The 14,098-nt window shown below is 37.4% G+C and overlaps 1 protein-coding gene across 4 annotated transcripts; it reads left to right on the plus strand.

Moving 5' to 3' along the window:
* Positions 1-752: 752 nt before the first annotated feature.
* On the plus strand, positions 753-13,866 carry CHR8 (chromatin remodeling 8). 4 transcript variants are annotated; one of them, XM_077370453.1, is made up of 7 exons: positions 753-913; positions 2,097-2,243; positions 4,838-5,404; positions 5,871-6,276; positions 8,822-10,308; positions 11,569-12,036; positions 12,501-13,866. In XM_077370453.1, the coding sequence occupies exons 2-7, from the start codon at positions 2,151-2,153 to the stop codon at positions 13,188-13,190; spliced, it is 3,711 nt and encodes a 1,236-aa protein (XP_077226568.1). In that variant the 5' UTR covers positions 753-913; positions 2,097-2,150; the 3' UTR covers positions 13,191-13,866. The 4 variants fall into 4 exon arrangements, with proteins under 4 accessions (XP_077226568.1, XP_077226569.1, XP_077226571.1 ...); XM_077370454.1 differs by having other exon boundaries at positions 2,100-2,243; XM_077370455.1 differs by lacking the exon at positions 753-913 and adding an exon at positions 945-1,006.
* The last annotated feature ends 232 nt before the right edge of the window (positions 13,867-14,098 follow it).

Genomic DNA, 14,098 nt, shown 5'->3' on the forward strand with positions numbered 1-14,098 from the left:
CTCCTAACCCCACTTCTAGCCAAGGAGTCCGCCTCCCCATTAGCAGATCGTCGAACATGATTGAAAACAATAGATGAGCCCGCAATTAAATCATCTATTTCATCAAAAATAGAAGAAAATCTCCAAGGAGGCGACACCAACTCCCTCAACCATTTAATCACATTCAAAGAATCTCTCTCCACAATAGTGATATCCATGCTATCTCTCTCAAGCCTTTTTATGCCATGATAAGCTGCCCTCACCTCGGCCTCCGAAAGAGTCCGACTTCTATTTATCTATTGTAATAAGCTGGATGGAAAAGAAGAGAATTTTTTGATTTTTTTGAAAATTCTATGAGAATTACACATCACTTTTTTTTAATTTTTTTTAACAAATGCACCCATTCAACACACATATTTTCAATCCTACCCCCTCCTTTATGCTTTTAACAAAGGCACCCATTAAAGCTATATAATTTCAATCTTACCCCACTCCTTTATGAACTTTTAATAAAAAATCTATAGGGTGATCTTAACCATCCGATTTAAGAGGAATTATGGAAACATCTATAGATTGGAGGGCTACGCTCAGCCTATGGAAATGATTTTTGGGGCACAACCTATTTATGTTGTGTTCCATCACATGGACGGTTTGGATCAACCTATGACATGGTCCGTACAGTTATTTGTCGGCCTGTGCATCGCACGGGTTTTTTACTAGTCTCTTATATCCCAAATTTCCTTTCGTTGCAAGTCAAAGTTCAAAGAAGAGAGAGAGAGAGAGCATTTCCTCTATCCATAAACCTAGGTTTATACTAATTGATTGTTGGAATCGTTTATAGTTACGAAATCACACGAGCAAAAGAGGGTTTTTTTTCGTACCCGACCTCTACGGATTAATTCAATTCCGAGCCCTATTTAACTTGTAAAGTTGGGTAAGTAATCGACCCCTTTTAATCATAATTTCCATTCTAATTTCATCAACTCATCAATTTCTCATTCCTCCCTCACCATTTTTCCTTGTTGTGGTAGTTTTCCTTTCTCTTTTGTTAATTATGTTTTGATTCTGTATTTTTTTTTCTTTCATCTCATGTTTCAGTTTTTATTATCTGGGTCTTTTGTCTTTTTCTCTCTAGCCCAGTGGGTTTTTGCTTAGATTGGTTGTGTGAATTAGTAGAAACAATGGCTTGATTTAGGGTTTTTTTTTTTAATAATTTGTGACATCAATGAATAACTTGGAGAGGTAATTTTTAGATTATTGGGTAAGTTAATGTTGACTAATGGTTTAGAGAAAGGAAGGATTGTTTGGAATTAGGGTTTTATATTTGCTGTTATAAGCATCATCAAATGGCTTTGTGTGGATACTTCAATTGGGTATCCAATTGCATATACAAGCAATGATGCTCACTACGCATGCTTGGATAAAATGATAACATTTGTAGTGAGAAATGTTTAAAAAATTGAACTCATAAAACATACATATGGAACAATATTAAGAATTTGTTGATTTTGGCCACTCTCATGTGCTTGTATTCTCGTGCATCTATGCAATCAATATGGTGCAACTGAAAGGAGAGAAGCCATCAATCTGGGATAATGGTAGGATTCATGTCTGGGTTCATGTCTATACATTCATGGTTCAAAGCATCAGAAAAACAATACGTAATGAACACCCAAAATCTGATAGAATATCAAACCATATTGTTCGATGCGTCTTGTGTCTCGGACAAGACTGTCATTTTTGGGGTGAGCAATGTTTGTATCGGTCAATTGTATCGCCCAACTGAAAATCCGAAATGTATTGGAACAAAACCTTTTGTATCAAAGAGTACTTTAAAGTTTAAACCATGTATGTATCATGCTTCGAGCGGTATCATGTGAGGCATGTTTAGTTTTTAGAGCACATATTTCCCTTTTTTGTTTTGATATCTCATAATTTATTAAATGGTTGATACTCTTGTTTGTTTAATTAACTCTGACCGTGCTTTACAGTTTTCTTACTATATATTCCATTTGAAATCTATTCTCCAGATGTAATTGGTCGATGCATTTTGATGGTGATTGCATTGTGTTTGAATCGGCAATTGAAGAATGAACATCACTACTTTTGTTTTGTAGTAGGTCTCGTTTGGTAGCATTATTCCTTAGCAATGAGATAATTGATGTAATACTATGGAGGAAGACGAGGAAGATAGATATCTATTGAGTAGTTTGGGTGTAACATCAGCCAATCCCGAGGATATTGAACGGGACATTCTAACAGAGGTCTCTCTCTCTCTCTCTCTCTCATATATATATAACATATGATTCCTTGCAAATGTGCTGACCGCTTCCTCATGTGTATGTATATACTTTTGAAAATCGATAGTTAGATGTAATTTTCTCTTATGTGATCATTTTTTTGTTTTGCATACGCATAAACTATATCTATTTTTGGTATCTGGGTTGAATCTGTTGGAAGCACAAGTCCCATATACCTAGTTAAATTATCTTCTTTTTTCCGATCGCGCCAATCCCAAGAAGACTGTTTTGTGAGAGGCCGTCCATCACGAGGGTTCACACATTTCCGTTACTGATCTCATGGGAGAACAAGGAGATAAAAGAGAAGAAGCATCCACAGAAAGGCAAACAAGAAAAAAAAAGGAATTTCTTCATTGATAGTTTGATGGAGGGGATTTCACACATGAACTGCCATTTCTTACATGTGTTGCTCGCCTCTCCGAGATTTTAGTTTATCTTACACATAAAATTTCTTATTCACAGGTTAGAACCTTAACTAGGATGTGTGATAGTATGATAGATGGAACTTCCAACTCATCTTCCGTACATAGATGTGTCATCAAGGAGATTTCAATTCTCCAACCATCACTTTTTCTTTTTTTTAATGGGAAAGGCACACGGTTTGCTTTAAAGTGGTTCTCTTTCATGTAAAATTTCTCATTCACATGTTACCAATACTCTGGGCTTACAGTTTTCAGGTATCATAGCTTCAAGTGGGGTTAAGTTTGTAAAGTTTGGATTTGAAGCAAAACCTCCCCAAAGCAGTTTTCCATATTCTGCAATAGCCAACTATGTCCAGAATTACTCAGATGGAGTTTACAGTGATGGCCAGAAACCCACTGACCAAACTCTCCAAAACGCCGAGGTTGTAAATAAACAGTAAGTGTTCAACGGTTCAACCTCCCCACAAAGCAATTTTCCATGTTCTTCACTAACAGCTATGTCTAGAACTACTCAGATGGGGTTTACAGTGATGTCCAGAAACCCACTGATCAACTCCAAGTGCCACATAAAAAGCACTTTGGTCGTATAGAAACAGTAAGTTTTTCTTGACCGGCTAAGTCATGGAAACCGAAAGATCGATTTCCAAGTTAGTACAAGCGTTGGAACATTCGTTTGGAAAAGTACTACAAGTGAGACTATAGAAGTGCCGGACAATTTGAATTAAAGAGCTGTATAAACTATAAATGAATGGTATCTAGATACCAAAAAAAAGTTACCGTTAAAAAAACGAATGGGATCTAGATGCAAGCTGGTCAAGTAGCTAACAAAAAGGGCATCAACAGATCAAACTTATTTAAGGATCCTAACAATTTTACTTCATTGGATTTTATCATTTTAGGCTTCAATTTCCAATTTTTGTAAGGGAAATGATCAATGATAGGACAGCCCTTTTCTTTACATAGGACAGCCAGCTCCAGTGTATGTGGCAATGGCAATCAGGCCCTTTGAATCCTTCCCACGTCAAGTACATCTGCCCGAGTTGGCTTTCCCTAGTGAAAAAAGGGTGCATATATCACTTCCCTTTTTGTAATCTACGTTAAACTTGAAACACATGTTGTGCCCCTACTATCTGCAATGCCAATATATGTTAGCTAGATTCACAGTTTAGTGAGGCATGGAATTTTAAATTCAAAGAGAAAGCTATGAAGCTGACCTAATAAATTAATACATCAAGAGACAGAAGGACCACCTTCCAAAATGGACTGGCAGTTTCTTAGTTCTTCTTCTTCTTTTTTGAATGGTTTTTACATACGGTTCCGGAGGTTCCCTGAAAAAATTCACCACCACCAGAATAAATTGGTGTTACATTCTGTTCCGGCAGTTTCTTAGTTCTTACCATGGTAGTTATTGTAATTTAATAAATTGGTGTGACTCCCATTCAAACTGTCTAGAGCCATCAGTTCAATGTCCTTTCTCTGTGTTTCGTACGCATTGGGATTGCGTCCAACCAAGAATTTGTTCCCTTGAGGAAGCTTTTTGATTGGAAATTGAATCCGAAACTTTCAATATGCATTTCAATTCAGCAGAAAATATGAATGAGTACACATCTCTTAGTGGATGATTATCATACTCTATGTCAGAAATATCTCTGATATTTCAAAATATAGCGATTTTATCGTGACATTTTGAATTTTTTTTTTTTGAATGGTTATTGCGACATTTTGATAAAATGACAAAATCCCGAAATAGTTCTGAAAATTTAAAAAAATATAGCAGTATTTTCATTTACGACGATAATATCGCGATATTTTTAGGGCAGTGATAAATCGACCCCCCAAAATGATAAATCGACTCCCCATGTGTCTATCTATCTCTATCTCTCTCCTCTTTCTCTCTCTAACCCAGAGGAGAGAGAAAGACACATGGGGAGTCGATTTATCACTCCCCTATTTTTATGATATTTTTAATTTTATATTTTTTCTTAATTGATATATTTTAAATAATTTTATTTTTATTATTTATTTCCCTATATAAACCCGAAAAAATAAAACAAATTTAATATATCCCTAGATTTTTCCCTCGCCGAGAAATTCCTGAGAACCATATTTGTGACTTGGATCATGTTCACATTGCAGGTGGGAAATGATGGGGAAGGTAGAAATGAAGCTGAAGAGAGCATTGGAAGGCAGTTTCTTGACGAAGAACACACAGCTGAACCGTCGTCTACTAGCCGAGTCAAACTTCGTAATAAACTGAGGGCAGTAGAATTTGAAATAAATGCAGTTGCTGCTAGTGTTGAACAGGCAAAAAATGTTGCGGAAACTGAAAACAATATCTCAGGTAGAAGTGAGAACAGGGAAGAGGGAGACACAGAGGCTAGTAAGGATGAAAATCGAGTCGCTGTCAATGGATTAACCCTTCAACATGCCCTAGCCACCGATCGTCTAAGAAGCCTTAAGAAAACAAAGGCTCAGCTCCAAAAAAATCTCAATAATTTGGATAAGTATATTCATGTTGACGATGACAGCAATGAAAAACTGCTTGGTAAGTTGGTTAAGGATGAGGTGAAGCACAAGCAAAGGTTGAAAGACGTGCGGGACCAAGGCAAAGATACAAAAAAGCGGAAGAAAGCAGTTGCATTCGATGATGATCTAGATTTTGATGCAGTCCTGGATGCAGCGTCTGCAGGATTTGTTGAAACAGTAAGTTACATGTAACTTTACAGTTTTTATGAAATAAAGATGGATCTTTCTCTAAAAAATGTGAACATCGTTTTGTATTATTATGAATCAATGACAACTGGCCAATAACCAACATTTTAAATGTCGGTTTCGGTGTCCGAAACCAAAAATTTCTGCCACCACCGAAACCAAAAATTTCTGCCGAAATTATGTAAATTTTGACAAAAAATTCTGTTTTTTAAAAATTTTCACCGATACTTACAAAATTTCGGTGGAAATCTTTAACATTTCGGTAGAAATTTTGTAAATAAGCGTGAAAAACAAAATTCGGTTGAAATTAATTTCGAGGAAATCAGGTAAAAATCCGATTCAACGTACTTTCGGTTTCGGTCCAAACTGAAATATTTTAGCCGAAATTTCGGATTTTGGCATAACTTTTACAGGAAAAAGTCTTGGCTATGCATGCTGACCCTTAATTATGTTTCAGGAAAGAGATGAGTTGGTCCGCAAAGGCATTTTAACTCCTTTTCATAAACTTAAAGGCTTTGAACGTCGTCTTCAACAACCAGGGTCGTTAAATTCACATGCTTTACAAGAGGAAGACACATCCCAGAATCATGTTTTGACTACTCTTGCTAAAGCTGTCCGATCAATCTCGGAGGCCGGGCAAGCTCGCCCAACAACCAAACTGCTGGATGCAAAAGCCTTACCTAAACTTGAGGCACCTACTCGTCCCTTTCACAGACTAAAAACACCTATAAAACTACCAGTGTCCCCAGGTGCCGAGAAGTTTGACAAGAAAAAACAAAAGCTAAGTAGGCGTAAGAGACCATTACCTGACAAGAAATGGAGAAAGGGTGTTTTGGGTGAAGAGAATCCATCAGAAGGAAGTGGTACTGTTATCAATCTTTCTTTTACCAGAAGAAAAATATTTCTAGATGATGGACTATGTGTCCACACATATTGCAACTGCAAATTCAATTTTATGCCTGAAAAATTGATCCATACAATTCAATATCTGCAATTTTTCCGAGTAATCATTTCTTGTAGACCAGAAGGAAGTGGTAATTCTTTATTATGGACGAATCTCTAATGTTATAAATGAATAGCCTGTTCAACAAAAGATTGAAATGTGAGAATGAACATGGATGATTTTATTTACGTTGTAGGGCCATTTCCATCAAATCAATGAAATAACCTATGTATCGGCAAAACAATATCTTCTGAGTTAGAGCCCCTCTCCAAAATTCAGAAGTGTTGCAACGGATAACAAGATATGACCCTGGGTATTTTATTTATTTATTTATTTTTGAATTATAGAGAATCTTATTAAATGGAATCAAGAGAAACACCCAACTCCCACCGAAATGGTTTGGAAGATCACGCCATAGGATTTTCTCAAACATCTTCTATAGAAGTGGATTATTTTCAGTCAAGTTATATGAACTCGCATGCTGACTATGTGGTTACCATTAATACTAATTTATTGCCTACAACTACCAAATCTTGTTTCAGATGAACAAATTGCAATCTTTGGTAACTCCGTTAATTTTGAATATACTAAAGTAAGTTCATACTGATGTTAGTACCAAGTATGACCATATGATCTGTTCATGTCTCAAAGCATGTTGAATAACAGACATGAGAGAATTGGAAATGATCACACCAGGGACTTGCCCGAATATATTTACTGCATGAGCACATTGCGATCAGTCATCATATGAACTCTAGGTTCACAGATCAGATCTGGGAACTTCACAGAAATAATAAGGTTTCTAATTCGATTATGGCAGCAACACGCATTCCCAAACAAATTAAATATAACATAATAAACATTTGCAACTAGGGTTGTTGTAGAAAGTTCAAAGCTATTGAGTTCATTCATCAATAAACAACATAATCAACCTAGCAGTGTCTCATACATTAGGTCCAAGAATGAAAATCAAACTAAGAAAGATATCAAATCACAAGCGTATGTATCGTAAGTAAAAGATCTAAAAAAATAAGTCTAAATACCTAAATGGTGGTAAAAGGGAGATGGTTCCCTAAACCCTAAACCTTGGGGGTATGATGGTGATGATAACAGGGGTAGGGGAATGAGGAGATCAAGAAGTGAGGGAAAATGTTAGAGAAAAGGGGAAGGTAATACAAAGATAGTGGGAAATAGTATAGGAAGAGAGAAGGGTAATAGATGTGTGTGTGTGTGTGTGTGTGAGAGAGAGAGAGAGAGAGAGAGAGAGAGAGAGAGCGAGAGAGAGGGAGGGAGAGAGAGGGAGAGAGGGAGGGAGGGAGGGAGGCTTTCTCTTGTGTCAAAGTCCAGGGTAAGGGAGAGGGATATTAGGTTTTACAAGGGTTGGGTTGTGGAGTTTTAAGGGGTGGACTATAGGGAGAGACAAAAGGGTTTTAAGGGGTGGACTATAGGGAGAGACAATAGGGTTTCAAGGTTTTAAGTGGGTTTTGGGCTTGAGTTGGGGGCTACGTGGTCCATTGGACTTTAAGTGAGTTTGGGCTAATAGGTGATGGGCCACAGGTAGAGGGGTAAGGGTTTTAAGTTTTTAAGTGGGTTTTGGGGCTTGAGTGGGGGGGGGGGGGGGGGGGGGGGGGGGGCGGCTAACTTTAAGTGGATTTAAGGTAATAGGTGATGGGCCATAGGTGGAGGGGTAAGGCTAGCGTGCCACAGGTGGAGATGTGAACATTCCCCACATCTAGGTCTAATTAAATATAAAAAAAATAAACTAAAGTAGAGAATTGTTGAATATCTGATGACATATTGCATATAAGAGCTTTAAAAATAAAAAAAGGAAGTTGATTTCATTATTGTAGTTCTATGCCAGTGCCTGATAGATACTAACTTTTATAGGAAAGTTTAACTAGAGCTAACATTCTACAAACAAATATTGACAAACAGAAAAACAAATCCTTAGAGGCTAATATTGCCCATTAGTGTCCTCTTATTGTTTTTCAACGTCTTTGAAAAATTTTCATGTCCAAGTTTGACTTGCACAGGCTTTGTGCGAGTTCCTTGCTGAGTCTGGCTTTTTGGACAAAGATTCAGACTGAGTGAGAAAATTCTAAGGTGAGTGTAGGCAAAGATTGTCTAAATTTTGCATGCTAGTTTTGTGTTATTGCATGCATTTGCAGAAGAAAGGGTCTCAACCGTTGTTTGGTATTGCTCGATATCTACCCTAGTTGTAATTTTACTTGCTATTGGCCAATTTATTTAATAAAGTTTGTTTGACATGCTTTCTTCTTTAAGAAAATGACTTATCTTTTCTGTTAAGCTTGTGGGTTATATTATTGTGCTGATTTAGCATTGGTCAATTTATTTAATAAAGTTTGTTTCCCATGCTTTCTTCTTGATGAAAACAACTTTTTTTTTCTGTTAAGTTTGTGGGTTCTATTATTGCTGATTTAGCATTCAATATTTTCTTTTTATAGACGATGATGCAGGGGAAAATTCAATTGCCTCCGATTATGAAGAAGACAATCAAGAAGAGAATGAAGATACAGATGATAGTGAACCTTCTTTTGTGACCCTTGAAGGAGGGCTTAAAATCCCAGAATATATTTTCACCCAACTTTTTGACTATCAAAAGGTGGGAGTACAGTGGTTGTGGGAATTACATTGCCAAAGAGCAGGCGGAATTATTGGCGATGAAATGGGCTTGGGCAAGACTGTTCAGGTGTTAGCTTTTCTTGGAGCTTTGCATTTCAGTAAAATGTATAAACCCAGCATTGTTATCTGTCCCGTCACTCTTTTGCGACAATGGAGAAGGGAAGCCCGAAAATGGTACCCTAGCTTTCGTGTTGAGATACTCCATGATTCTGCTAGGGTTCCAACTAATAGAAAGAAGCGAGCAATATCCGACGAGACTGATAATGAAAGTGATAATTCATTGGATAATGATAATGGTAGAAAGCTCCATTTAAAAACCAGTAAAAAATGGGATTTCTTGATCGACCGTCTTTTGAGATCAGACTCAGGGTTGCTCATTACAACCTATGAGCAACTCCGATTGCTTGGGGAAAAATTGCTAGACATAGAATGGGGTTATGCTATCTTGGATGAAGGTCACCGTATTCGAAACCCAAATGCGGACGTCACTCTAGTTTGCAAACAGCTACAGACGGTGCACCGCATAATAATGTCAGGAGCTCCAATTCAGAACAAGTTGACGGAACTGTGGTCCCTATTTGATTTTGTTTTTCCTGGAAAATTGGGTGTCCTACCTGTATTCGAGATGGAATTTGCTGTTCCTATTTCAGTTGGTGGTTATGCGAATGCTACGCCATTACAAGTTTCCACAGCTTACCGGTGTGCAGTAGTTTTACGCGACCTTATCATGCCTTATCTTCTTCGGCGGATGAAAACCGATGTAAATGCTCAGCTTCCGAAGAAAACTGAGCACGTCCTCTTTTGCAGCTTGACTCCGGAGCAGCGATCGATATACCGAGCGTTTCTCGCAAGCTCTGAGGTGGAACAAATTTTTGATGGAAATAGAAACTCACTTTATGGAATTGATGTCATGCGTAAGATTTGCAACCACCCTGATTTACTTGAAAGAGAACACTCTGGTCATGATCCAGACTATGGGAATCCGGACCGTAGTGGAAAAATGAAAGTAGTTGCCCAAGTACTAAAGGTGTGGAAGGACCAAGGTCACCGTGTTCTTCTTTTCACTCAGACGCAACAAATGCTAGACATTTTTGAGAATTTCCTGATTGAAGGTGGGTATACCTACCGACGGATGGATGGACTCACTCCTGCAAGACATCGGATGGCCCTAATGGATGAATTCAATAACTCAAGTGATGTATTTGTTTTCATTCTAACTACTAAAGTTGGCGGATTGGGGACAAATTTGACTGGTGCCAACCGGGTTATCATATTCGATCCTGACTGGAATCCTTCAACAGACATGCAGGTACATTTCATGGCCAATCTGTTGGTCTGTGTCCCAATGGAATTCTCTTTTCTAGGCCTATCTGTATCTGTATACTTTTGTACGAATCTATGTAATATAAACACTCCATTTTTCAAAAATTGCTTTGGTGAACACCCTACTGTATATTTATTTTCTTCTTTTGCATTATTTATAGGGGACTGATATCAGCACCATCATGTTTTTATGATGGGACAAACTCACTTTGTAAAAAGGATTGTTGCATAAATGTGTTTTTGCCCTTGCTTCATATTTTCAATCACTTGTGGAGGACTGGCACAGGCCTCTTCTACTTATAATTTGGTGGTTTCTATTTTTTGGAGATCTATACATCTCTATATGCTACATTTCTACTATTGATTTTGAATCCTATATTAATACTTAATCATAGCATTATTTCTTTGGATTTCTCAATCTATTGGGTTTTGGGTTCCAGAGGCACCCATACTGGTACATTTTTTTCTTGCATTCAATTTATGGGGTTCCAACATGTTGCTGGAAATTAAATCTTATATGTAGTCGATGACTAATATTAATTAATTATCTAAATAAGTCAAAGCTTGCTCTTTATATCGTAGTGTTTGATAGAACTCTACATTGCAATCAAAGGAAATGTAACGTCGTTTTGTCCAATAATGATAATCATTCTGTTGTGTGCTGAGCTTTATCTACAATTCAGGATTTAGTGAATTCTTGGTGTAAATCAATGCTCTGAAACGTGGAGCTTAATTGGAAACCTGTGTTTGGATTTCTCACTTGCTATTGGCCAAATTTTATGAAATCAGGGTTTTGAATTGATACTTGGGGCCTGACCTATTAGAGTCAAAGCACGAGTCCGTAAACATTGGTGTAAACTTTGCTGGCAATCTCACAGCTTAATATATCCATTCGATGATTTAATAATGTATTGACTCATCTAATCATGTGCAAGCACACTAGTGGTCATACATGTGACTGGAAACTGATCTATGTCACAAATATCGTTCTCGGGGATTTCTCTGCAAGGGAAAATCTCGGCATATATTAATTTTATTTTTAATTTTTAATTTTTGGGTTTATTTCGGGAAAATTGATAAAATAAAATAATTTGAAAATATATAAATTAAGAAAAAATAGCGCTATATATTTAAAATTCTCGGGATTATTTCGGGATTTTGTCGTTTTATCAAAATATTACGATAAAATCGCTATATTTTGAAAATATCAGAGATATTTGTCTGATAGCGTTAATGCATGGAACAGGCAAGAGAACGCGCATGGCGTATCGGGCAGACGCGCGATGTAACCATTTATAGATTGATTACACGTGGAACTATAGAGGAGAAGGTCTACCACAGGCAAATATACAAGCATTTCCTAACTAACAAGATATTGAAGAACCCACAACAGAGAAGATTCTTTAAAGCCAGAGACATGAAGGATCTCTTCACATTGCAAGATGATGTAGTTGGTGGTTCTACCGAAACATCAAATATTTTCAGTCAGTTGTCTGGAGATGTAAATGTTGGTGTTTCTAACGGTAAACAGGAGACGCCTGTGTCTTTGGTTGCAACTTGTACTAATAATCCCACAGCCAATGAAAGGACCAATTCTTCAAACGACGGAATTCCATTAACAAGTAAAGGGAAACAAAAATCTGGTGAAGGTGATCGTGAAGTAGAGGTAGAAACAAATATTTTGAAGAGTCTTTTCGATGCTCATGGGATCCATGTAAGATTTTTTATATTCTTTTTTAGTTGCCGTTGCTTATAACCTACGTCACAAATGTCGTTTTCAGGAATTTCTTGGCAAGGGAAAATCTTAGGATATATTAATTTTTATTTTCTACGGGTTTATATCGGGAAAAAGCAGTAAAAATAAAACTATTTAAAAATATATAGAAATATTAAATTTAAGAAAAAAATATAAAATAAAAATATCGCGATATTATCGGGATATTTTATGATAAAAACGAAAATATCGCTATATTTTTAAAATCTCAGGATTAGTTCGGGTTGTTCTCTAAACCTCTTTGTTTGTTTTCTCTTGTTGAGAGAAAATCTTGCATTTAATTGTGGCTTTGATCGTATTTTACCCGTCAAATTTCTACACATATTTAACTATCTAATGAGTGGTACTTTGTTATCTATCCATGCACTCATCTGCGGAGGTTTTTATTGTCTATTCTTCTTCAGAGTGCCATGAATCATGATGCGATTGTGAATCTAAATGATGGAGAAACGATGAGGCTCGAGGAACAAGCTTCTCAAGTTGCAAAAAGGGCAGTTGAAGCTCTGCGTGAATCACGAATGCTTCGAAGCCGAGACAATATATCCGTTCCAACTTGGACAGGAAGGTCTGGGGCAGCTGGTGCCCCGTCATCTGTCCGAAGGAAGTTTGGCAGTACCGTAAATTCTCAATTACTCCGTACTTCAAAACCTTCAGAAGGGTCTAATGGGAGTGGGCCAAGTAAACCTAATGGTTTTGCAGCTGGGGCCTCTATGGGTAAGGCTTTATCTTCAGCTGAACTATTGGCTAGAATTCGAGAAACCCAAGGAAGAGCGGACTCGGATGGGCTTGAACATCAATTTGGGTTGGCCTCTGGTTCTAATCAAAGGGCACCAACTCCATCAGGTAGTGGGACTTCTAAGACAGGTCCTAATTTTGTGCAGCCAGAGGTATTGATTGACCAGCTTTGTATATTCATGCAACTACAAGGTGGAAATACCAGTTCAAATGCTATAGTACAACACTTCAAAGACAAGATACCCTCCAAAGATTTGCCCCTATTTAAGGATCTTCTCAAGGAAATAGCCGTATTAGAGAAAAAACAAGGAGGGTCTACATGGGTTCTCAAGCCAGAGTATCACCAACAAGGTCCTTAGATTGCAGACTTTAAGTTGAATGATCTTTATTTATTATCATCCAACCCATTAATTATTAGACACTGCAAAGCTTTCTGGGCATTAACCTGTTTTAGATAGGGAAATGTTATCAGCACTACTGTATTTTGATGAGGGCACTCCTCACTTTATTAAAAGTACGGTATGGACAGCACCATAGGATGATCCAAACCGTCCATTAGATGGGCCACAGCCTAAATAGGTTGTGCCCCAAAAATCATTTCCATAGATTGATCTCAACCCTCCGATCTGAATGTCAGAGGGTTAGGATCAACCTATGGTGCGGTCCATACTGTACTTTTAATAAAGTGAGGAGTGCCCTCATCAAAATACAGTAGTGCTGATAACATTTCCCTTTAGATATCTCGCAAAGGAGAAGAAGCAAGTGAATGCAGTTCCCTCTCCTCGCAAGTGTAGTTGCTCTATTGCTTATAGCCTTTGGAATGAGAAACTGTTAAGACAGGCTAACCAGCAGATAACGTTCATTGTTTCAACGTTTCAACATGTCAAAGCTGTTTAACTGCTCTGAACTATGCTCATCTTGGTCAGGTACCATTGCCTACATGATACCATTTTACTGTACATTCTGAGATTATTTTCAGATTCTTTGGTTCTTGATAAGAAATATATGCTGTTTGTTGCAGCATGCATTTTGCCTCACATTTTTTATGTACTAATAGTGAAATATTGGATGCAGAAATTTTGGGAGAATTTAATTTAAAAAAGAAACTTTGGGAGAACTGAGCACTTCAGTAGGCATGCATCCTTCAATCATTCACTGATGCAGTGTCCCTTATCAACATTATCAATAAATCTTTTGATAGTCCAATATGTGACCAACTAATAGATATTTATTCAAACCCGGACGGGTGTGGCTCTTTGGCTTAAAG

Source organism: Tasmannia lanceolata, unplaced genomic scaffold (assembly GCF_043159265.1).
Source record: "Tasmannia lanceolata isolate RefF3 unplaced genomic scaffold, GAP_Taslan_0.1 ptg000037l, whole genome shotgun sequence".
Taxonomy (NCBI): Eukaryota; Viridiplantae; Streptophyta; class Magnoliopsida; order Canellales; family Winteraceae; genus Tasmannia; species Tasmannia lanceolata.